General features: G+C 35.0%; 2 protein-coding genes and 1 long non-coding RNA gene across 7 annotated transcripts in view; 2 read left to right on the top strand and 1 right to left on the bottom strand.

Annotated features, from left to right (window-relative positions):
• FAM186A (family with sequence similarity 186 member A) overlaps window positions 1-9885 on the bottom strand; it is a 61611-nt gene extending 51726 nt beyond the window's left edge. Inside the window, exon 1 of the mRNA XM_074375900.1 lies at window positions 9715-9885. Within this exon, the coding sequence (XP_074232001.1) occupies window positions 9715-9885 (171 nt within the window). The remainder of the gene's footprint in view (window positions 1-9714) is intronic.
• The window catches only part of LOC141579384 (uncharacterized), an 89207-nt gene extending 76764 nt beyond the window's left edge, over window positions 1-12443 (top strand). Inside the window, exon 3 of the long non-coding RNA XR_012510602.1 lies at window positions 11927-12443. This is a non-coding gene — a long non-coding RNA (uncharacterized LOC141579384). The remainder of the gene's footprint in view (window positions 1-11926) is intronic.
• Window positions 12444-13400: 957 nt separating this feature from the next.
• The window catches only part of LARP4 (La ribonucleoprotein 4), a 61606-nt gene continuing 48548 nt past the window's right edge, over window positions 13401-26458 (top strand). For 2 of the 5 annotated variants that reach the window (XM_074374887.1, XM_010964277.3), the window contains exon 1: window positions 13401-13558. In XM_074374887.1, the coding sequence (XP_074230988.1) occupies window positions 13541-13558 (18 nt within the window). In that variant the 5' untranslated portion in view covers window positions 13401-13540. Of the gene's footprint in view, window positions 13559-13992; window positions 14011-22924; window positions 22974-26458 lie in introns of those variants that run through there. The other 3 variants (XM_045523505.2, XM_010964278.3, XM_074374888.1) reach the window with 3 other exon arrangements.

Below are 26458 nucleotides of genomic sequence, written 5' to 3'. Positions count from 1 at the left end.
ACCTGTAACTAGAAGGGAGAACAAATCAGTAATAAAAAACCTCTCAACAAAGAAAAGCCCTAGACCAGATGGCTTCCCTGGTGAATTCTACCAAACTGGAGAGTTGATATGTCCCTGAGGTAGACCAGTGAAAGTGTATTGCTCACCTTGCCAGCTGAAAGAAAACTGCTTCTAGAGGTGCTTATTGACAAGTATGGAGAAAAACCATTTGCCAGATCAGTAGCTGCATACCAGGTACCAGAGGGTGTGTTAATTTGCTCAAGCAACAAAACCACATCTGTTACAACAGCTGCAGTTGGAGTTACCACGTGGTTAATTTTACAATAATCCACTGCCATTCTCCAAGACCCATCTGTCTTCTGCATAAGCCAAATAGGCAAGTTGAATGATGATGTGGTGCCTCTTTCCCTCATGGACATACTTATCTCTGCAATCACTCTAGGAATGCCATATTTATTGGTTTACCACGTTCCTAGGTAGAGGCAGTTCCAGTGGCTTCCACTTGGCATTTCCCGCCATAATACCCCTCACTCCACAGGTCAGGGAACTAACGTGGGGATTCTGCCAACTGCTGAGTATGTCTTTTCATTTCATATATTCCAGAACTGGCAAAATAACCACAGGATGAGTTCAGGGACCCACTGGGCCCACTGTGTTATGGACCTGAGTTAAAATTCTTTTGATTACGTGACATCCATAAGGCCCTACTCTGGGTGATAGCCCACAGAAGACATTTTGGATCCCTAGAATTAGTGTCAGTTCAGAGCTAGTGTCCATTAGCCCCCAAAAGAACTGATTATTTTCTTTTTCCCAATGCACAGTTATCCTGGTAAAAGGCTGTAAGTCTCTTTGAAGAAGGCTTGGAGAAAGATTAATAGTATGTGTTTTCAACAAGGTCCTTCCTCAAGGGAACCCAGCTTCCCCTTCATTCAAGGGGTTCTGGGTCTATAGACTGGCTTAAGTCTGGGAATTGATTGAGGGGCCATGACTCTCTGTTTTATGATTCAGGTTAGACTTTTGTTCACTTGACCTAGAGATTTTCTGCTTAATAGATCAGGTAAGAATTTGGTAGGTTCCTAACGATTTCACTTTTAGGAACACCACGATTAACTAGCCAAGGCTATAGTTCTTCATAAGTCAGACATTCTGACTGGTGCTTTGACTCTGCTAATCCATTATGGTAATCATGCCCACCTGGCCTTTGGTGGCTCAGTGCCGCCACTTGGCCCCTGCCACCTCAGGATCCAATTACTCCCACTGTATTCAGATTTCCCAATTCCACTGTAGGGTCTGGCCTATAGAGAAGAGTGATCACTAAATTCTCCAAAGATGCCAAGACTCCCCTCATAAATTTATTTCTTACAGTCATGGTGAAAGGTATGTCTTCTGGGGTCTCCTACAGTGGATGGATAGATTGTAAATAGCAAATCCACTTAATGTTCACATATCCCTAAGCCTTTTAATTCTTTCCCTTTCATCAAACCACAACAAGTCTGGTACGTCTAACTCACTCACTGTGAGTAAACTTTTGGTTCATGTTTCAGCCAACCAACCAGTGAAACTTTAGAACCTTTTCTAACTCCCCAAGCTGCAAAGTTAAATACAGAATTTTTGCTTAGTGAGTCCACATCAACAACTTTATGTTCCTTCCACCATTATCCCACACCTTTAACATCCATTCCCACACATATTCCTTGGATTTCTATCTGTAAAACCGAGAAAACTCGAGTAGTTCTTTTGGAATGTAGCACACCTCATGGGTCACACTTTGAACCTCATCTTTAGTGGTACTGAGATTTGAATATGGTTTTAGGTCTAGAAACAAAGCTGTTGTGGGAGTGGTTCCTGAGGAAATACAGCATTGTCTAGCATGGTAACTGCCTCAGGAAAGGTCATTATAGTTTCCTCAGGCAATACAGGGTTAATCCCCTCAGACTGGGGTGGAGAGACTATTCCCAGTGGTGTTGGAGAGGCTGCGCCTACTGGGAGTGGAGGGACCACTCCCCTGGCAAAGAACACGCATAAGAATTTGAGCTTCAGTGCTCCAAACTTTAACTGAGCCTTTCCATACATCCCCATGCCAACATTCAAGATCCCTATTCCTCTTCAATCAATGCCCTCACTTTAACTTTAGCCACCCACTGAGGCTGGGAACTCAACCTGTATTGTAAGCCAGTCAGAGAATGAGATTCTGGTTTAATTTTCATTCATCTCAGCTTGAAGTTACACGAAATTAAGGATCTCCTTCAGGACACTTACGTGGCACTTAAACTGAGAATTTGAATCCCTGATCTCATCCTTTTCTTTCCCCACTTTGTTCAGTGATATTAGGAGCAATGAATCAATCTCATTATATTTGTTAATTTGTCAAAAATGTTTGAAAGTATCATATATACAGTTGCCCAGATTCTTGCTTCTTATAAGCAGTTGATTAGGGTATCCAGTGGTGACATTTTGCATATCTTAATTGCCAGATCATGCCAAGGACTATCAGTGCTCTCTTTAATACTGGAAATGGAGTCATTTATATCTTTAAACCTAATCAAATTAGAGAGCCAATTCCAGAAACCCCAAACCCAATTCAGAAAACTCATTCTTGAGGAGGCTGGAAGGGGGCCGTTGTAGTGTCACACACCCTCCCAAACCTTGCCCTATGAGTCTCTTCCATTAAGCTCTTCCTGAGCTGAATCCTTTATGATAGACCAGTAACAGTACTAAAGCACTTACCTGGGGAAAAAAAAGAAAAGAAAAGAAAACTCATCCTTAAGATTCTGTTCCTCCAGAACTACTCTCAGTACCAAAATATGATCTATTAGTATTAGAGTTCTCCAGAGAAACAGAACCAATAGGATACATACATATAGGGACAAAGAATGTCTCTTGCTATTTCAGTAAATAAAGGATGTTGCCATCAAGCCGTGGGTCACTCTAGTCACCCCCAAGGGTGTACCCTGAGGGGAATTCAGGATGGAAATAAACAAGATATTGACCCTAGATAGTAAAGGTGCATATCAAGGGAATGATTTCAATGAGCCAAGACTCTCTCTCATCTTCCCATACATAGAAAAGTACGAAATTCATTAACTTGAGATGTCTGATTTTCTTTAATAGTAATCTTTTGATGTTCAGACTACCTGATTTTTTTTTTTTTTTTTTTTTTTTTTTTTTTTTGGCAAGAACTCCTATATATGCTGTCTCCTCCCTTATCTTTTTGGAACAATCCCTCAGAGCTATCTGACAGGTTGTCCCCTGGGCATAAATCCCTAGCAACTCTGCCCAAAAAACTCCATAATTCTCAATTTCTCGTGTGTGCATTTTTTCAGTCGATATATATATAGTAGTTCCAGTCTGAAAGCCAGCAGGCTCCAGATCCAAGTAGAGCTGATGTTTCAGTTCAAGACTAAAGACTGAAAAGACTAATGCCCCAGCCCAAGACAGTCAGGCAGGTGGAGTTCCTTTTTACTCAGTCTTTTTGTTCTATTCAGGTCTTTAACTAGATGAGACCCACCCACATTAGGGAGGGTATTCTGCAGTACTCAGTCTACAGATTTAAGTGTTAATCTCATCCAGAAACATCTTCACAGACATACCTAAAATAATATTTGAATAAATGTCTGGGTACCCTGTGGCCCAGTCAAGTTGACACAAAAAATTTACCATCTCAGGTATCAGCAGAGTAAAAGGCAACACACAGAATGGGAGAAAATGTTTGCAAATCACATATCTGATAAGTAATTAATATCCAGAATATAAAAAGAATTCCTGCAACTCAACAAGAATAAACCTAGTTCCAAAATGGCAAAAGACTTAAATAGATTTCTCCAAAGAATATATACACATGGACAACAAGCACAAGAAAAGATGCTAAACATCACTAATCATTAGGGAAATGCAAATCAAAACCACAATAAGATACTTCACACCCCTTTGTGTGGCAATTATGATTAAAAAAAAAAAAGCCTAGAAAATAACAAGTGTTGTTGTGAATGTGAAGAAATTGGAACCCTTGAGTACTGCTGATGGGAATGTAAAATGTTGCAGCCACTGCAGAAAACAGTATGGCAGATCCTCAAGAAATGAAAAATAAAATTACTATATGATCCAGCAATTCTACTCCTGGGTATATAAAAAATTGACAGCAAGGACTTAAACAGCTATTTGTACTCCTATGTTCATAGCAGCATTACTCACAGTGACAGTGAGATAGAAGCAACCCACGTGTCCAATGATGAATGAATGGATAAACAAAATGTGATATATACATACCATGGAATATTAGTGTGTCTTAAAAAAAGAAGGAAATTCTGACACATGCTACAACAGAGATGAACTTTGAAGACATGCTAAATAAAATAAAGCAGGCACAAAAGGACAAATACTTTATAATTTCACTTATGTAAGGTATCAGGAGAGGCAAATTCATAGAAGAAGAAAGGCGTGTGGTGGTTACAAAAGTTTGAGGGAAAAAGGGAATGGGCAGTTATTGTTTAATGGGTCAGAGTTTCCGCTTGGGATGATGAAAAGTTCTGAAAATAGATAGTGGTGATGCTTACATAACATTATAAATGTAGTTAATGCCTCTGAATTGTATAATGAAAAATAGTTAAAATTATAAATTTGATGTTATGTGTATTTTACCCCAATAAAAAGTTGAAAATGGGTAATTGCCTATTTAAAACAAAAATAATTGGAACGTAATAAATATTGAGTTTATAATATATATAGAAGTATGATACAAATATCACAAAGGACAGGAGAAGAAAAAAAGAATATCACTGTAAGGTTTATACACTTTCAAAAGTAGTGTAATACCATATGAAGGTAAATGGTGATAACTTAGAATACATACACTATGAACCCCACAGCAACCATTAAAAAGGTGAAGCAGAGTTATAGCTAGTAAACCAATAAAGGAAATAAAATGGAATCATAAAATATATCCACTCTAAAAGAAGTCAGAAAAAGAACAAAAAGGAAATCAAAAAATACATGGGACAAACAGAAAACAAATAGTAAAATGGTAAATTTAAACCCAACCATATCAATAATCACATTAAATATGAATGCTCTAAACATCCATTTAAAAAGCAGAAATTGTCAGGATAAAGAAGAAATTCAATTATATGCTTCCTATAAGAAATCCACTTTAAATATAATAGCCCAAATATGTTTAAAATAAAAAGATAGGGGGGAAAAAAGGATAGTGACACTCATCAAAGGAAAGCTAGAGTAGCTATATTAATAACAAACAAAGTACATTATAGAGAAAAGTATATTACTAGGGATAAATAGGGTCATTTCATAATGGTAAAGTGGCCAATTCGTCAAGAGAACATAGCAATTTTAAATGTTTAGGCACCTAATAACAGAGATTCCAAATACATGAAGAAAATTTGGTGGAACTGACAGAAGAATTAGAAAAATTCCCAATTATAGTCAAACATTTCTGAACCCCTCTCTCAATAATTGATAAAGTTGAGAAAAAAACAACAGAAGACTTGAACATTACTACAAACTAACAATGTAATTGTTATTTTATAGAGTACGCCATTCAACAACAGAATACAAATTGTATTCAAATGCATACATAACATTTACCAAATAGACCATTTTCTGAGCCATAAAACAAATTTCAAGAAATTTACTAGGATTCAGATCATATGAAATAAGTTCTCTGACCCGAATGAAACTGAATCAGAGATAAATAAGAGAAAAAGATCTCCAAATATATGAAAACTAAATAACACTTTTCTAAATAACTCATAGGTGAAAGAAAAAAATTAAAAAAGAAATTAGAAAAGATTTTAAAATGAATGAAAATGAAAACACAGCATTTTCATTTGCAGAGAGGGAAATATATGGGAAAAAACACTTATTAAAAAAGAAAAAAGTTCTCAGATCAATAACTTCAGCTTCTACCTTAAGAATCTAGAGAAAAGAAGAGCAAATTATACCCAAAGAAAACAATGTAAATGAAATGAGGATAAGTACAGAAATCAGTAAAATAGAAAAAGAGAAAAGCAATTAAAGACAATCTGTGTAATCAAAAGCTGATTCTTTGATATCAATAAAATTGATAAACCTCTAGCCAGACTGGTAAGGAGAGACAGAGAAGACAAATTAAGGTAACACTATTACAGATTTTACAGATCATAAAGGGATAATACTATGAACAACTTTAGACCAATAAACTTGACAACTCAGATGAAATGGACAAGTTCCTTGAAAGACAATCTGTGAAAGCTCACTTAAAAAGAAACAGCTAAATCGAATATTTCTATGATTATTTTTTTGTTGTGTTGAATTTGTAGCTTAAAATCTTTCCATGAATTAAACCCCAAGTCTAAATGGTTCCTTGACTATTTCTCCCCAACATACCCAAGCATTGGCTGTTTATACTAAACATATAAAAGGAAAGGCCAATTCTCAACAAACTCTTCCAGAAAACTGAAAAGAATATTCTACCTGAGTCTATAAAGCTAGCATTACTCTAATGCCAAAACCAAAACCATTACAAGAAAACACAATTACAGACCAATATACTTTATAAACATACGCACAAAAGTTGTTACCAAAATTTTAGCAAATCAAATACAAGGTAATAAAAAGAATGCTACATCATTAGTAGATGGGATAAATCATCCCCAAAATGCAAGGTTGGTTTAACATCCATAAGTCAATGTAATTTACTATATTAACAAATTCAAAGAAAGAGAGGGGGAAAAAAAACCCCACATGATTATCCCCCTAGATGCTGTAAAAGCTTTGAAAAAACCCTGTATGTATTCCTGATTAAAATTTTCAGCAAACTAGGAAAAGAAAGAAGTTTCCTGAACTTGATAAAGAGCCATAAAATACATACAGCTACTATCATACTTAATGGTGGAAGACTGAATTCTTTCCCCTAACATCAAGAACAAAGCAAGGATGTCTTATTACTTCTATTCAGCTTGAAACTGGAGGCCCTATCCTATCCAGAAAGTCAAGAACCAAGTTTAAATACACACAGATATGAAAGGAGGCAATAAAACTGCCTCGACTAGCACATGACAGGTTGTCTATGTAGAAAATCCCAAAGAATGTACAAAGAAAATCAATGAGGACTAATAAACTAGGTTTCAATATGCAAGATTCATATACAAAAATCTGTTGCATTTCTATGTTGTGAACAATTGAGAATAGAAATTGAGAAACAACATTATTCACAATAGTATAAAAAATAGGAAATACTTAGGGATAAATCTGACAAAAGCTATGAAAGCACTTCTGAAAAAAAATAGACCTAAATAAATGGAGAGATATGCTGTGTTTAGGGTCAGAAGACTCAATATAGTTAAGATTTCAATTCTCCCCATATTAGTCTACAAATTCAATTCATTCCCAATCAAAATGCCAGCAGGCTTTTCTTTTCCAGTAGAATTTGACAGACCGATTCTAAATTTCTTGCAGAAAAGCAAAGGGAAAAAGCAGTGGGGATAAAGAAGAGGAAAAGGAGATAAAAGGAAGATCTGAGAGAAGTTGGGGAAAAGAACAAAGTTGATGAACTAAAAGTACATGATTTTAAGAATTATTACAAAACCTCAGTAATCAAGAGACTGGTATTGGCATAAAGATAGAAAAATAGAACAAGAGAATAGACTAGAGTGTATGTTAACACACACATCTATAGTCAATTGATTTTCAATAAAGGTGCAAATGCAATTCAATGGAGAAAGGGGCAGCTTTTGAACAAAATGAAGCTAGAATAGTTGTTTAAAAAAATAGAACCTCGATCCATATCTGATATCATATAGAAAGATTAAGAAAAAATGGATCATAGATCTAAATGTAAAATCTAAAAGTATAAAACTCCTAAAAGAATACATAAGAGAAAATGTTTCTGACCTTTGGTCAGGCAAAGTTTGCTTGTATACCACACCCTAAGTGTGAGCCACAAAAGAAAGTGATCATAAATTGGGCTTAGGAGTTTTGTTCCTTGAAAGACTCTATTAGCAGATGAAAAAGACAAGCCATAAAATGTGAAAAAAAAATTTGCAAATCATCTGTCTGATAAAGGGGTTGTATTCAGAATAAATAACTATATCAAAAATGAATAAGAAGAACCCAGGCCCCTCAGTTTTGAAAGTATGGGCAAATAAGCTGATGGAAAGTTGAACTACCAAGTGCAAATAAGCTGATGGAAAGTTGCTCAAAATCCTACCAAGTGCAAATAAGCTGATGGAAAGTTGCTCAAAATCCTTAGTTATTATGAAAGCACAAATTAAAACCACAATAAGATACTATTACATACCTTCCGGAATGGCTAAAATTAAAAAGACTGACAACATCAAGTATGGATAAAGATGCAGAGCAATGTAAAATCTTATATACTGCTTGTGGGACTATAAAAATAGTATAACTACTTTTTAAATGTTTGGTAGCTTATTTTTCAAATTGAACATTTATATACCACATGACCCAGCCATTCCAAACCTAAGTATGTATCCAAAATAAATGAAAGCATATGCCCACAAAATGTCATGAATAAGTACATGAATGTTCATAGCATCGTTATTTGTAACAACCCTGAAACCCAAACAACCCAAATGCCTATGCCATGGAAGAATATTCAGCAGTAAAAAGGAATGAGTTATTCATTCATACATGCAAGAATGTGGATGAATCCCAAAAGAATTATGCTAAGTGAAAGAAAACAGACAAAAGAAAGTAAATACTGTATGATTCCACTTACAGAAAATCTTTAAAAATGTAAAATAATCTATAGTGACAGAAAACAGATTGGTGGTTGGATGGGGATTGGGTGGGAACAGGGAAGAATGTGTAGGTGGGATTGTAAAGGGGCATGAAAAAACTTTTGGGGGTGATAAGTAAGTTCATTCTATTGGTTATGATGACATTTTTCACAGGTGTGTATATATATTAAAACTTGTATTTTTATATATGTATTTTTAAATTTTTTCTTAAAACTTACATTAAAAAAAAATAGAGTCTATTGTATGCCAGCTATACTTCAATAAAGGTGTTAAAAGTAAACACTGTGTTATTGTTGCTAGATGTAGGAAATTGGAGCAGGGGTAAATCTAAATGGAGAATGAGAAAGTACAAATATTTAACACTCCTTACACGTAGGGAAGAACTTCCCCTGAGTTCATTTCTTTTAACCTGACCAATTTTGCTGTATTCTGTCTGAGGGAATAGAATGCAGTATAGGTATAGCGTTAGTGGTTTAGGGTCTATTTGATTGTTGTATTACTTCAGCTCTTTGTTTACTGTCCTTGGATTTCTCTTTTGGCCAATAAACCCCTCTTCCATGAAGTGTTCAAGGGAAAGAAACGAAGCTAGAACTCAATCATGTTTCTTCTTGTTAATAACTAGTTGATGAAAACTCAGTTGGGAACAAATGAAAACTATTGACTAAAATTAGATATCAACATTAGCTATAGCTTTTATTTTTTCCTTCTATCCCCATCACTCAGAGGCACATATGATTCATTTTTTAAAAACCTTGATTAACTCTGATATGAAAATGAAAGAGATTAATATAAAACTGGAGCTTGTTATCCAGAGTCAGGTGACATTGTCATTTGAAATCAAAGTTACCTCAAACACAGTCAAGTGTCTAAGAAATAAAGTGAGCTCTTTTAAAAAATGTAGCTGGTTGCAGAAAGTTAAAAAAAAAAGTTGCAATCTATAAACTTTTCATTTACTACCTACCTCTCTGGCTCGATGGAGCTGTGCTTGCTCAGTCTTAGCGATGACATCCTGTATTGTGAATGGGATCTCAAGCTTAGGGATGTCTGATCTGTCAAGGACATCTTTGTACCTTACGGTGAAATCCAAAGTTTCTTTTTCTGCTTCATGTTCATTATCTGTCTCAGTTTGCATTTTGATAAATGTTTTGGAAAGTTGAGTGATTTTCTTTTATTTCTTCTTTTTTCACAGAATATAGGGAAATGTTAACAAAAGTGTCCAATAGGAAACTAGAAGAGGCCTTTTCTGCTCCCTCCTGATGCTAGCCATAGTATTCCAGTCATGGTGATGTCATAATAGACCCATTGTGACTTTATCATTGACTCAAACAATTAAAGAGTGCTTACTCTATGCAAAGAACTAGGCATTCTATATGCTGTGATGGTTGATGGTGAAGAGGGGAGGGAGAGTAGGAAAGAATAGACAACAGGAATGCTAAAAGAAATAGAAGATATAGCTCTGCTTAAATGAACTTAAAGTCTAGGTGTTAGAATTCAAGATCCAGTGTGTGAAATGTAATCCTGGTTCGTCTCTCTTCCTGAGGTTTTGCTTAAGAACTTTTAAGCCTGTAATAGAATAATTGTGTTGCAACTTCCTCAACTGCCCCTCAACTTTTCCTAGATATGTAGTAACTTGGAAGACAGTATTTGGATGAAGATCACACTCTGCACTACCTAGTGGCTTGTTTTTTCAAGCCTGACTGAAGAAGGCTTTGAAGTTCCATAGTTGGCTGAGAAATTGAAAGGAACGCTTAGAGGCTTCTAACTGAAGGAGGAGTACTTTGAGCAGCTCTTTTGATTGCAGTGGAGGTGAAAGGATATAGGGGACAAGCAATTGACAGATGGTTTTGTTGGCTATGTAGCTTTTTTATCTTTTAATTTTAAAAAAATGTGAAAAAGTCCAGAAAGTAATATAACAAACAGCCACGGGCCTATCTCCTAGAATGAGCAGTTTTAACATTTTTTTCATATTTGCTTCAGAGATTTTTAAATAAAGGAAAGCATTAGAGATTAAAGTTGAAGTCCCCTTGGGCGTTCTCCCCAGACTCCTTCCCTTCCCCTTCGTCCCTTTTCAGAGGCCTTAACAAGCATGAATTTGATGTATTTATGCTTTGTCTATGTTTATACAGTTTTACTGCAGGTGTATAAATTCATAAGCTACATGATATAATTTTGTAGGTTTAAGGTTTTATACAAATTGTGGATGTATAACAGTTTCTGTACAAGAACTTCCTATGTTGAGTTCCTATGGTAAACTTATTGTAAACTTAGTCCTATGTTGAGTGCTTGTTGTAAATTTGTAAAGTTAAACAATTTGTGTTTCAGTCCTTCAGAGAATGGGACACAGGGGATCATAAATTGTCTTTTAAAAATGTTGAGCAATTGAGGGGAGGGTGTAGCTTAGTGGTAGAGCACATGTTTAACATGCACAAGGTTCTGGGTTCAATCCCCAGTACCTCCATTAAAAAAAATTAATTAAAAAACATATATCAAGCAATATATAAGAGCAAAAATATTTTCCCTTCTCTTAAAGATCCCCCTTATCTAAGTTACTCCCTCCCCTGTGTTCCCAACTTATTTTGTAAACTTTCTCTTATAGTACTTATTGAAGTGTAACTATATATTATTTGTCTCTATCCATTAGTTGGTGAACTCAAAACCAGATGCTGTACTTTAGTTTTCTTTTTCCAACATTTGGCATATTCTTCCTCAGTTCCTCCATGGAAACTGTTTAAAATTTGGATATCCATTACAGTTTAAAACTCCTCTCCAATGGAAACTTTCAAGTCCCAGAATATTTTCCTTTATTGTTATACTGCACCCTCTCCCAAGTCATAAAATATTACTCCCTCCTTTCCCATAATCACAATTAAGACTTTATTCAAGAAAGTTCATGTTTTCTGAAAGGATCACAGTTAAGGAGAATCATTTTTTTTTATACATGTGAGGTTTGATGAAAATATCCATCATTATCCAGCATTTCTTGATATTATCAATTAACCTATTTAATTACTTTGTTGATAATAATATCAGATTGTGAGATCCTTAAATAACTTATTTCTCTTGTTTTCTTTAAATTGCTTACCTTAGCCATTCAGAAAGTAGCCTACATGTTTGTCAATTAAACTAATTTAGCATTATTGTGCTCTCTCCCTCTCGTATTTTTTTTTATGCAGCATGGAATTCATCAGCAATTAAGAAATGAAGGCTTTTAAAAGCAAACTTTAAAAATCCTTCAATTTGACAAGCATTTGTTGAGCCACTACTATGTGGCTACCATTATCTTAGACTGTGAAGAATATATGATAGGGTACCTGTGAAGAAACAAAAAGAAGGAAAGAATTTAAGATAGAATATAATATTCAGGTGCTAACAAGGGACATGAAGAAGCGATCTGTGGAGAGCAGAGTCTTTGGGAAAACCTTATGGAGAGAGAAGGTTGATTGACAAATGAAGGCATTCCAGATAGGGAAGACACCCTGAGCCATGGCTTTGGAGGTGAGTGCTGAGTTTGTATTTCAGGGGAAAAGTAAGGAGATTGGTTTAATAGAGATGAAGTAATGTTGAGTTTACTGGGGGATCTGATTAGGGAGAGTATGGAACCCAATATCCGCAGTTCGATGGGGGAATTAATCTGATGTCTAAATGAAAAATGAGATTCATTTGAGGTTAAGTAAGGGAGATTATATGGGATCAGAATAGTAAGGTCTTGCAAGCAAATAGTAACAGTTTGGTGAAAATGAAACCTTCAATTTAGGAAGTTTTTTGAAATAAAAGAATAGGAAAAATCCACTGGAGAGGAGCAGGACAAAATTATTTCAAACGATGAGTGTCTGAGCTAGGATATCGAAATGGGACTGATAAAGGGAGGAATAAATCGTAGCAGGTGTTGCTAAAGATAATAAGAAATTTGGATTATCTAACAGAAAATTATAAAGATAATTCAAAACTTTGTTTTTATTGTATTTCACTCGAATTACTGGCAAAACATCAATACCAGCTATCTAGACTAAGTATTACCAACTAGCTTTATGTTGAGCAGAGATGCGGGTACCTAATTCAAGGGAATTGGGGGCAAAGTTCTTTAAAGGTGTGTCTAAAGGAAAACCGCCCTCCTAGAGGGCTCCTTCAACTGTAAAATGGGGAAAACAGTATTTACTGCATTGGACTGTTTTAAGATTAATTAACGTAAAATACTTAGAATAGTGCCAAGCACCCAGTAGGCCTTTAATGTACAGCAGTTGCTATTACTGCTGAATTTTTTTTCCTTCCTCTACTTTTTTCCTCGGAGCCGCTGCCTTTTCGGCAGGGCTGGGCGTTTTTCAGCACACTTTGCACAAGCTCGGCTTTTTCTCGGAACTAGGTCTTGGGCTACGAGGACTGCGGAGTTATTACGGCCGCGGCAGCTATCTGGCAAAGCATAACCCGCTTCCGAGATTTTTACACACCCCCGTGGCACAGAATGGTGCCCTCCTCGGACCCCTCCCCCGCCCCGGCCAGATGATAGTACAGTCCATACTGCGGCTGGAAAAGGTAGTGCGAAAGTTAAGCGCGCTGAGGATTTTCTCTTCTCCCGGAAGCAATTGTTCTCTAGAGCCGGAAACAGTTGCTGTTTCAAGGGAGGAGGGACTGGGCGGGTCAGGCCGCAGCGGCTGACGGCGGGGGAGGAGCCGGGTCCACTGCCGGGTGGAGGGGCCAGGCGAGTGTCCTTATCCTAGCGTCTGGGGCTCGGGCCTGTAAGCCAGTTGGAGTCGCGTCGGCGAGAACGATTGGGCCGAGCGGAGGAAGACATGTTGCTCTTCGTGGAGGTGAGTGGACTTGGGAATCTTGTCCTGCTCTGAGAAGGGCTGGAGTGTGGAGGCGCCGGCCGGTCCCAGCGCCATGTGACTTTCCAGGCCGTACGGGGCGCGGAACCGGCAGATAGGCTGACACAGCACCTGGGCCGTGCAGGCCCGCGGCTCCGCTCTGCGCGCTCGCAACACTTTAGGAGGCGGTGGGAGGTGAGGGCCGTGGTGGGGGAGAACTGAAGGTGGAGGATCGAGGCTTGTCTGGTGCGGCGTGACGATCGGAGGAAGGGGAAAGTGTCCCATATGGACCTCCTAAAGGAGGCAAGCGGGCGGGCGTGGGGGGGGGGAGGCGGAGTCTGCGGAGAAAAGGGTAATCAGGTGGGCTCGTTCCGGGGGTGAAGCGAGGCCTCGCGCGGCCCTCTGGGAGGAGGCGAGCAACATGTGGGGCCGCGGAGGGAGGAAGGTGAAATTCGGTAGGAGTGTTTTGAAAAGAAAGTTGAAAGCCTCGTTTTAGCAACCCCCACCAAATTTTGTTTGGTACCCGTCCGTAGGTCTCTGGAACGTTCTTTGGGTGGAAAGTGAGTTACCGTGAACGGAGGAGAAGCCAATAGGGTTTGGAAGCCTTGAAAGGCACCGCCTTGACCTTTTGTAAAAGTTACTCAGGCAGCGGCTTCGCGTTGAGGGGCTGGTTTTATGAACGGATTAAAACCCTTTACAAGAAAAATTCCAAGAACGAGACAAACTTAGTTCGGGGAAAGCCAGGTGTTTTGGGCGTTTTGGTTTTTTTGTTTTTTGTTTTTTTTTTTTTTTTGTATTGCTGTTTAACAATAGAAATACTTTTATTTAGTTGGAACATCTGCTGTTGGCCTGTTTTAATTTGAAAGGTAGTAGGTATCTATTTTACACAAATACAAGCTTTAATTTCTCTTATTTCTGTCTTTCTCTTGTGTGCAGTGAGCATCAGCTGACTGCCTGGCTAATGCTTTGAGTAAATTCCAGATCATATTGTTCTTGCATAGTGAAAACGTCAAACCAGCAAAGCTGCAACTTGGCAACTTGGCACTTGTTAACTATGCCCATAAAAAGAATCTTTTCAATGAGGGAAGGAATTTACAGGTTGTATATTGGTTCGAGAGCCAGGGCCAGTCTATGGCGGGTTTTTATCAGAGGGGCAGGGGGATCTTAACCTATAGTATTCTGGCATAAAGTAAATATATGGCTTTTACTTTTTTTTTTTTTAATCTCATTGACAGTGTATAGGTGATAATTTTGAGATTTTTAAATTGAGTTTTAAAGAGACAGATACCTTGGAGTATGCCTAATATTAATAATAAATATTCATTGAAACATTCCAAGTAAATTATGAAGAGATTTAAAATTATTGAACCCATTCTGTTGATCGTTTTTTATCCTCGTTTTCGCTGGTCAGAATAAGAAATCGGATATGATTTCAAGCAGTGCCGGTTTGTGTTAGGAATGTTATGCCTAGCAAATGCTGCGGATTTTAAATGTATATGTGTTTTGCCAGGCAAAGGACTGTGAAGTTTGTTTATATCAACATGGATTCCAAAATAAACTTTTGAGTTAACGAATTGATTGCTTTGGCTTTGTTAAAAATGTGAACTTTAATAATAGTTTCACTTATTGAGTGTTTAAGTTAGATCTTCTCTTGTTTCTAAAACAACATTACAGTGTTTTAAAGATGAGAAAACTGAGGTGGAGAGGTTAACTTAGTAAAACTAGTGTAATTAGGATTTAGATACAGGTCATTCTATTGCCAAATCATGGCTCTCAAAAAGCTGTTACGTATAATTAATATTTCCATTTAAATCAGTATGTGAGCTTTAATTTTTCACATAAGAATTTTATTGAAAATTAACTGTCAACTAAATACTTGGTCTAATCGTATGGTATTAATATCAATGAAAAATAGCACACTGGTCATTTGGCATTTTATTAACTAATATTCAATCCTTGTAACCTCATTGATGTAGGAATTATTTTAAATGAGGGGACCAAAGCTCAGAGGTTTGATGTCTAAGGTCATTCAGGTGTAAATAATGTGGGGACTAAAGTCTGAAGTCTGGAACACAAGACTCCAAAACTTATTTTTGCATTTCCTTTACCTAAACCAAGAGTTCTTATTCTGATCCCTAGTTAGAATTGAGGAAGTTCTTGAACTTAGTTGAGGCAAAAAAAAAATTGCCTGTTTATTTTCACTAGCTTCTAGTTGAAAGGAATTAAAAATTCTTGAAAGGAATTAAAAATTCTTGAAATTTCATGCGAATGAAATGAATGCAAGAAGAGAAATGTTTTCATATCATATTACAGTTTTTGCCGGTATCTTGAAATGTTTATGCTCATAACTCCTTGTTATATGTAAAAAGACTTGTTATTTAATGCATTAGTAAAGAAGCACATTTATTACTAAATTAAAATTTTTTAAATATTTTGATGACTATAATGTAATTGGTTTATTTTGTGGTCCTATGTATTTCATATAGTGAGAAACATTCTGAAATGAGAATTCATAGATTAATTGGACTACTGAAGAGGTCCATAGCACAAGGGAGCATTAATAACCACTTTACTTTTTCTAAGTTTTTTTGGTAGGACTTCTCTAATTTGGGTTCCATGAGTCCTCTGCAGTTGTGTTCAGAATCTTTTACTCATGTGCATTTTTCTGGAGAGACCCCAGCTTAACTAGTTTATAACTGGAAGCAGTGGCATAGATAATAGTAATGATAACAGTAATACTGTAATAGTGGTGTACACGTGTATTGTGCTTACTAGGTGTCAGGCTTATTTTTGCATGCGTACATATGTAGACATCTACTCAAACCTAAGAGGTAGCATTATTATCTCTATTTTAGAGATAAAGAAACTAAGGCACAGAGAATTTAAGAAACTTGCCCAAGGTCATACAGCTAGTAATTATTGGTGGTGGAATTAGAACTCTAAATTACCTAGCTATTCTGCAGTAGAAATCTACAGGCAGACAAGGAATCCTATTTTAAGTAATAACTTAGATGTAACTTTTTTTAACTTGGTCTTACAAACAGCTGTATTGACTTGAGTAGTTAATTGTTTTTTTCTCACTCTGTTCTGAAGGAGACACTTAAAATGTTTGCCTCTTTGGGAAGAGGTAAAAACGCTTGGATAATTAAAAAAATTGTCAGATATGTTCCAACAAATTCTGTCACAACAAATTCCGTAAGTTTGAAACAGCAATGTGCTCCCTTCTGGCTGCTAGTGAGTTATTTAAATTTTTGAGCACCAAGGAGACAGTTTGCAATTTTCTCATATATTTATGGTTGCTAACATTTTATTCATTTTTCAGATCATTTCCCCCTTCCAGTATTTTCAGCCAGTTATGTCTGCTCTAGTTGTTTGGCAATTTTTTAATTGGATTTCTGTCTCTATTTGAGTTTTTCCCTAAAAATGAATATTTATAATCACTTGTTTAGATAGCAGTGACTTTTATGCACCCTAGGATGTTTAATAACTCATAATTTTTAAAAGTTATTTTTAATTATGGCAAAATACACATAACATAAAATGTATCATCTTAACTATTTTTAAATGTACAGTTCAGTGGTATTAAGTACATTTACACTGTTGTGCAACCATCACCGCCATCCATCTCCAGAACTCTTCATCTTGCAAAACTGAAACTTCAGGGGTGGGAGTAAATAGTTCAGTGGTATAGCACATGCTCGAGGCCCTGGATTCAATCCCCAGTACCTCCATTAAAAAATAACACAAAACAAAAAAAACTGAAACTCTGTACACATTAAACAGTAAATCCCCATTCCCCTTTCCTCCAGATCTTACATAATTTTTTTTCTATTGAAGTATAGTCAGTTTATGATGTCAATTTCTGGTGTACATCATAATGCTGCATAGTTTTTAAAATAATTTATCTGACTTCTAAAGTTTTCTGCTTTTTCACTCTTTTTTTTTTTTTAATGGGTGGAGATAATTAGGTTTATTTATTTATTTATTTTTAATGGAGGTACTGGGGATTGAACCCAGGACCTCATGCATGCTAGGCATGCACTCTACCACTGGGCTTTCCCTCACCCGAAAGTTTTCTGCTTTCTTAGGTGATAACATTTTAAATTTTAGTTTAGCCTTAGAGTCTGAAATAAGTAGAATATTTGACAAGATAATTTTTCATTAATTTTATGTTGTAGTAATTGTGGGTAGTGTTGTACCTTTTACCCCAAGTGCAGTAATCAGTTTTTCCCATTAGCTTAATTTTGTATAAATACATGATTATTTATTAGATAGTCACTGACTGAAAATGATTTTTCAAAAATGATTTAGAAGAAGAAAGTACCTGAATGAATTGTGAATGATTGTCAAGGAGAATTGTAAATAAGTGAATTGCTGAGTGGTTTTTGAACTATTAGATTTTAGAATATTTATTGAAGCTGGATGCAGAATTTAAAAATGAATGAAAACATTGTCAAATAAAAATATTTTCGGATACAGTGGACTGCAAATGAAGTAGAAATTATTTTTGAGGTGTGAAAAGTGGAATAAAATGCTCAGAAGTGAACATAAAGAAATAAAAGTTTCTCATGGTGCTTCAAATTATATAACTAGAATGTGAAAAACCAATAACTAGAAATACTAGTTTTCAACTATTTTGTATCATTTAGGGTTTGTTCAGGCTATCTCCTAGCTCCATATTACTTATCAGCTAATGGAACTGATTCTTAGTACTAGACATGAACATTTCAAACCTGTAATTTTGGTCTTCTACATAGGAACTTAAATTTTGACCGTACTGTTTCTGAGGTCAGTGTATTTATTGCAGAGGAGTGGAAAGTAGAGGAAGTTGAGAAACTAAACCAGCTATCATTGTGAAGGCTTAAAAAAAGATTTTTAACCTCCTCTTCGAATATCTTTAAGTGAAAATAGAAAATGACTCTTTAACTCTGATAGTGCTTATAGCATTTTAACTTATTATTCCTATATTCTGTGTTTTGCTTAAATTTTGTTTTCTTTGAAGTTTAATTCTTGAGAGTTTCCCAGTCTTTTTGAAAACATAAATTTTTGTTGGCAGTGTGACCTGAGGCAAGTGACAACTTTTTTTGAGCTTCAAATTCCTATTTGTAATTTGAGAATAATTCTGACAGTTTTATATGTGTGTGTATATATATATATATATTTTTTTCCCCCAGTGGAGATACTGGGGATTGAACCCATGACCTCGTGCATGCTAAGCATGTGCTCTACCACTGATGAGCTGTACCTTTTTACACTTTTTAAAATATATATATATTTCTTTCATCTGACAGTTGAGGTTGTGTTCATGGTATTTATGTAGTAAGCCTTGTTTGTAATACAGTCTAGTTAAGGGCTTGACAGACACTATCATTTGATCATCACAGAAAGTGTACTGTGATATAAGTTGTCCAGTATATAAGTAATTGCCTTCCAAAATGACTGAAATTTGTGCTTTTACATATTAAATATTTGGGAAGTTTATTAAAACTACATGATAATAGCACTGCTAATTGCAGAAACAATTGTGAGATAGGACTGATTTAAAGGATATATAACTTTGATTTCTAATCTTAGCCTTGTTACTAATTTGCTCTGATTCTCGGTAAGCCAAACAGATTAGTTAACCTTATTTTAAATTTTCTGTAGTTTGAGTATTCTATTAATTGAGCAAGTGAAAACTTTTAAAACAAGAATGAAGATTGCTGTCTGTTAAAATACAGGCTCATGTATATGTGGGATTTAAAGAAATGCAAATGATAGAATGCAAATAGGCACTTTATATTTGCTTTTTTCAAAAAATATTTTTTCTAACACATAAGTTTAAGTAAATGTAAGAAAAAGAAACTTGAATATCACATACTCATGTTTCTTCTCTTGTTTGTTGCCTTGTCAGACCATTTGAACCGATCTTTGGTTCAGAAAAATCTCTGTGTTACATGACTGGCTCTAAGGAAGCCAGAGGTCAGAGGAGACTTCACATGAATATTAATGGGAATGTGATATGAACTGTAGACATAAAGTCAGATTCCAAGGATGAGGAATTAAGTTTGCTTGGTTTATATATTACTGAGGGAAGAGAAAAGCATTTTCTGTATCAGGGCAGAAAAGTCAGGAGTAATCCAGGGTTTGTGTAGTACATAGTTGGCCAGTATTTCATACCAGTGGAGACTGCAAACTACAAAGCAGGTAGGGTGACCACACCTCCCATTTTGTTCTGGACAAAGTGTACATCTGTTTTCTGGAACAGATGTCTCACCCTATTTTATTCTCAAAAATGTCCTGGTTTGTCTGATAATTTTTCAGAAGAGGTCAGAGATTCACTGTGTGCTTTTGATAGTTTTTTTCTATATCATTAACAAAGCAAGAGAATTATTAAGTTGCTACTAAAATATTTGTTGTTGAATTAGCTATGGGAAATATACACTTATAGGATTAACAAAAACTTGCAGTTTACTAGCTAAAGGAAATAAGGCTATTCTATACTTCTGAGTTGGAGGAAGGAAAAAAATAGAGCAGTGTTAGTAATAATGATAAGAAACATTTATATAAAAGTTTGCATAAAAGAGTAGTTAAAAACATAGACTCCAGGTCCAGGCTGCTTACTCAGGTTAGGCCATTTTCTCATTGTATAACTTTGGGCGAGTTGTTTGACCTCTCTTTCTCAGTTTCCTCATTTGTAAATTGAGGATAATGCAATATATGTGATAATATTGTTATTGTCTATTTTAAAGGATTGTTAAGAGAATTGGCAGTGTAAAACACAGTATCTGGTACATAATAAATATGAGAGCTGCTGCTTTCTTATATACTTATGAAAGATAAGTCTCATTTCAGTTTTCTGGTCGTTTTCATTTGTAAGTAACAAATGGTTTGCTGACTTGACTATACACAGTAGGAATTAAAAGAAACCCTTTTTTGAAAAAATTTTTTTTATATTCTGTCTTGTTTGGTTTATTTATGTCTCATCTTAATCTATGCCTGCTATTTCCTTTGTTTTATTTTTAATTTTTTTATGTCTTACTGAAGTATAGTTGATCTACAATGTTGTGTTAGTTTCTGGTGTACAGCATAGTGATTGAGCTGTACATGTATTTTTTCATACTTTTTCATTATAGGTTATTAAAAGATATTGAATATAGTTCCCTGTGCTATACAATAGGACCTTGTTGTTTATCTATTTTATATATAGTAGTGTGTATCTGTTAATCCCAGATCCTAATTTATCTCTATCCCCTTGCCACTTTCCCCTTTGGGAACCATAAGTTTGTTTTCTATGTCTGTGAGTCTGTTGCTGTTTTATAGATAAGTTCATTTGTATCATATTTTAGATTCCACATAAGTGATTTCATATACTTGTCTTTCTCTTTCTGACTTAATGTCACTTAGTATGATAATCTCTAGGTCCATCTATGTTGCTGCAAATGGCATTATTTCATTCTTTTTTATGGCTGAGTAGTATTCCATTGTATATATCACATCTTCTTTATCCAGACATCTGTCAATAGACATTTAGTTTGCTTCCATGGCTTGGCTGTTGTAAATAGTGCTGCTATGAACATTGGGGTGCATGTATCTTTTCCAATTAGAGTTTTTTCTGGACATATACCCAGGAGTGGGATTGCTGGATCATATGGCATCTCTATTTTTAGTTTTTTAAGAAATCTTCATACTGTTTTCCATAGTAGCTACACTAACTTATAGTTGAAAGGGATTATTTTGATATTTAGTATTGCTGTTTGAGAGTTTTTTTAGTTCTTTTTTATAGTTAGCTATTGGCTTTATCAGATGACCAATTTGAAGTAAAATGACTTAGTAGTTTGAGGACTATTTAAATTACTTAAGTGCTAGACATATATTAACAGGGTTCTTAATATTTAGCAATAAGGTTCATAAATTTCATATGTAGAGCTTTCTAGGGAGAAGTCTAATTTTGATTATGTATTCAGAGCAACCCATGAGTCCCCAAAAGTTAAGGCACTAATCTATAGACGCCTCAGATTTTTGTTTTGTTTTGTTTTGTTTTTAAGTACTCGTCAGCTGCCTCTGACTGAGGTAGTGAGAATTTGAGGATATGTCTTGTCTTTCCCTCTGATACCAGATGACCAACAGTAATAGCTTTTTTTTATTTTATTTTTTATTGAAGTGTAGTAGTAACACCTTGATTGACAATGTTAGTTTCAGGTGTACAGCAAAGCGATTCAGTTATAGTAATAGCTTTATTGATGAATAAACTAAAGATTTTCTTCCAGGTATGAAGTAAATGAATCCTGATTCTTGACAACTTGGGCCAAATAACTTAGGGTGGTCCAGTTACCTTACTATTCAAGTGTGAGCCCCAGTAAACCCAGTGGCTTGTTAGGATACAAACTCTCTGGTCCTATCCTGAACTGCTGAATCAGAATCTCCATTTTATCAACATCCCTAGATGATTCTTATACACGGTAAAGTTTAAGAAATTCTCATACAGCATATAAATTTTACTGTTGGTCTCCTGTGTGCTAGTCACTGTTCAAGATCCTAGAGAACAATAAACCATAGGCAGGGGTCATTGCCATTGTGGAGGTTGCAGACAAAATAACTCAGATTAGGATAAATTCTTTGTAATAGGGGGTAAATTTTATTGCATAAGCTACCATGAATATTTTTTTAACTGAAAATTAGCTGTACCCTGGCCCTAGGATCGAAATCATTACAGAGCTGAATTGACTTTTGCCCTGGGGACTCTAGGTCTTATCTGGTGACTATTTACTATATTCATTTCTTCTGGATTATTAGCTATTCTAGGGAGAACTGGGGCCAGGGACTATTTGGCTTGGTGAGGAGATTTATAATATTCCTTAAATAGTATGTAACCAATTGTCTTAAAATTTTCTGTAAGATAACTATAGTATAGTGGCTAAGAGTCACTATAGTGTAGTGGCAGACTCTCCAGACTGCCTAGCTTCAAATCCTGGCTCTTTTCTTTATTAACTATACAACCTTGGGCAGATTACTTTACCTCTAGGTAACTTTTTTCCTTATCTGCAAAATGTGAATGATACAATTTAACTGTAGTTGTTATGAAGATGAATTAAGTGTTTCATGAATGTTAGTTAACCTTCTTTGTCAGAAAGGGTAAAAAATTCCCAGTTTAATTTTCATTTTTACTTTCCATATAATACTCCTAAGTATCTATTGGTAGGATCCTGAAGTTTTTTTATGCTCAGTGAAATGACAAGTGTTTGTTTTGTGCCTAGTTTGTTTGCTTAAGTACTTAAGTAGTTTGGTGGTCCTCTTAATATTGGAGATATAAAAATTAAACCTGGATGGTTGCCATGCCATGAGGCAAGTAAGTTTAATCAATTTATATACTTTATTTCTGTTTTTCAGCATTTGTAGGGTTAAGTGGCATGGGATTTCTGGTTCTGATAGTAAATAGGTAAGTAAACCAAATGGTTATATATGACCAAAGAGATGATTTCACCATATTCATGGTGACTTTTTGCATACTCTTGGTTCTGTTACCTTAAAACTGCTCTCTTATGAGAGTATCCTGTTGCCAAGAAATTGATGTTTCTCTTTTTTCCTTTCATTTATCTCTCTACCCAGATAGGAACTGTCATAAAATGGGCCAATGTTGAGGACTATTTTTGGCTTATTTAATGATGGCATATATTGTTAGAAATAGAGGTGTTGACTGATCTGTCAGTTTTTCAGACTGACAATTTGAATATTTTTGTGTGATTTGAAAGTATCTGGTGCTTACATATTACATTTGTGTATGTTGGCAGATAGTTTCAGCAAGCACTTGGACAATTTACATCCTTTAATAGATGTTTTATATAACTGTGTAGCCTCAAGGGCTTCCTTCTAGTTCTGTGGGAGAGAGAAGGATTTTTATGGAGTTCTATATTACACCTTAGTCAAAAGACATGGTTATCCAAAATTTAAATGAAAAAATAAGCCTTTGTTCTAGTTAAACTGACTTGTCAGATTCATTATTGTGTCATTTTAAAGACTGTTCATTATAGAAAAACACATCAACTTTTTTTGATGAGCATTTTCAGTTTCCAATTTTTTTTATGTTAGGTAATTCTATAAAGGGCATTCTTGTGTGTGAAGCTCTTAGGATAAAATTCACTGTAGTAGGCCAAATAGTGAATGTCTTTAAAGTTTTTTATATTGATATTGATATCGGTCCCTTTACAAAAGGGTTATGACAGTTTTTAGTATTGCTCAGTTTACTGCATCCTTGTCAGCAGCAGGCATTCTTATTTGTGAAAATTAACTATACAGGTTAAAGTGAAATAATTTAGTTTACATTTTTTCAGTGACTAGTGTAATTGAACGTTTTTGCATGTTTATTAACTTTGCGGATACTCTGCTACAAATTGTCTTTTTACTTGTATCTGCTTTTCTTTCTTTCTTTCTTTCTTTCTTTCTTTCTTTCTTTCTTTCTTTCTTTCTTTCTTTCTTTCTTAAGTATAGTCAGTTTACAATGTTGTGTCAATTTCTGGTGTACAGCATAATGTTTCAGTCATACATATACACACATATATTCCTTTTTTATCATTTGGTAGGCTCTATAAGCTTTCTTCTCTGAAGACAGTAGTCTTTTTATGTCACTTGCCAAGAATGATTTTCCCAATTGATGTCCTTTAATTTGGATCTTAAATATTTTATCATACATTTTCTGATTGTAAAAGTAACAGATGTTAATTGTAGGAAAATACAGAGAAGCACAAAAATGAAAATAAAAATTGTACTGCTTTGAGACAACCAGTAATAACACTCATTTTTAGTTTTTCCACTTTTTTTATGCTTGTGAATTATTTCACAGAATTGTTATTTCTGTAATACGATAGCAATTTGCTCTATTACTTTTCCAGATGTATTCAAAATGTGAACGTTTTCCATGTCTTCTACAATATTTTTCCTCTATTTTAAATCTTTATTTTTCAATAATTATAGATTCACAAGGAATTGCCCCCTAAAAGGATGATACCATGTATCCCCCCCATTTTTTTTTTTGAATGGAGGAAGTAGAAGTGTCTTTATTTGCAGATGACATGATCCTGTATGTAAAAAAAATCCCAAGGAATCCACTTTAAAAAAAAGCCTACTATAGTAAACAAGTTTAGCAAGGTGGCAGGATAAAACCCAAAATATATTAGCAACAAACAATCTGAAAATGAAATTCATTGAACAATTCCATTCACAGTAGGCTAAAAAAGAATAGAATAGGAATACATTTAACAAAAGAAGTGAAATACTTGCACTGTGAAAACTGTAAAACAGTGCTCAGAGAAACTGCTGAGGGACGTTTCATATTCATGGATTAGAAGACTCAATGTTTTAAAATGGCAATACTCCCACACTGATGTACAGATTCCATGCAGTCCCTACCATAACAGCTGATGTTTTGGATAGAAACTAACAAGCTGATCCTAAATTCTTATAGATATGTAAGACTTACAATAGCCAGTACCATGTACTTTTCTGCCCAGATTTCTTCAGTAGTAACACCTTGCATAATTATAGTATGGTGTAAAGACAAGCATATTGATATTGGTACAGCCCACAGAACTTATCCAGATCTCATCAGTTTTATATACAATCTAGTTTTAAGACTCTAGGGTATTCTGTATGTGGCTGGTCTACAGTTTCGTGTGTCTTTCATTGAATAGGTTATTTCTTATATACTAGGATAACTTGTAAAAAGGAAATACTAGTAATTATGGATTATTTTAAGAATTAGGAGAGGTTATAGATACAAAGTATTCAGTACAGTGCCTAGCCCAAAGAATTGCATAACATGTTTGCTTTGGTTATTGTAGTGGTTATGGGTTTTCTCACTCCATCGTGTGAAAGCATTTTCCATTTTGATATTTTTTCATATTTCATCAACACTAAGATGCACATTGTTGCACACTGTAACTTCTCTGAAAATTGGGGTGCATCTTACAATATTTTATGTGTGATATTTTAATAAATAACAATTTTTCTTTGATAATATTAGTACTACTTTAGATTTAATACATGTAGTAATGTACCTTTTTAAATTTGAGTCTCTGTGTAACTCACTTTATCTAGTGAGTGTGTCATGATTTCCTTTTTTTCTGGCTGTTTGACTTAGGGTTATTTTCATTTCTTGGCTCTTAAAAATAATACTAGTATGTGGGAATGAGTCGTAACACTTTATAGTCTCCAGTAAAGAATAAGTTTGCAAATTTTATGCCAATATAGGAATTATTTTTAAATTCTTTGCTAATCTAATAAGTGTAAAATGGTACTTCATTTTCCTGTTTGTGTGTATATGTGGATTTTTTTTTTTTTAGAATTTCATTTTCCCAGTCTTTATTTTTAGTTTTTTGTTGCAGTTTTATATTCTGTAGTCATCCAGCTATCTTTGTGGCTTGTATTTGTTTCTTCAGAGCTAATTTTCTATGAAAATAGTTTACATTTAACTTTCAACTTGCGATTATTTTGATATGCATTAGTGTTTGTGTAGTATGCTTTTGAGAGTGAGACAGCCAAGTTACCTTCTATTCAAAACCAACATATTTTATAAAAAAGAATATGGAGTATTTATACTGAGTGTTAATTACTTTTTAAGTGTTATTACTTAGTTCTTAAAATAAGAAATTCTTACCTTTGTTTATAGTTGAGAAAATTGAGACTCAGGTGAGTTAAGAAGTTTCCTCACAGTCACACAATTGTTAATGTTAGAGCTGGGTTTTGAATTCAAGTGTGATTCTAGAACCTCAACCATTATATGTTTAGATAATAATTATTACTTATTTTATTTTACTAAAGCCACATACTAACTCTGCATAGCAACTTTAAGTTAAGGATATTTCCGGTAGGTATATGGCTTCTTTGCTGTATCTTTTTCATGTACAGCTCTTATTTATTAAATGGATT

The sequence above is a fragment of the Camelus bactrianus genome, chromosome 12, assembly GCF_048773025.1.
Source record: "Camelus bactrianus isolate YW-2024 breed Bactrian camel chromosome 12, ASM4877302v1, whole genome shotgun sequence".
NCBI lineage: Eukaryota > Metazoa > Chordata > Mammalia > Artiodactyla > Camelidae > Camelus > Camelus bactrianus.
This window is presented reverse-complemented; position numbering and strand designations above follow the sequence as displayed.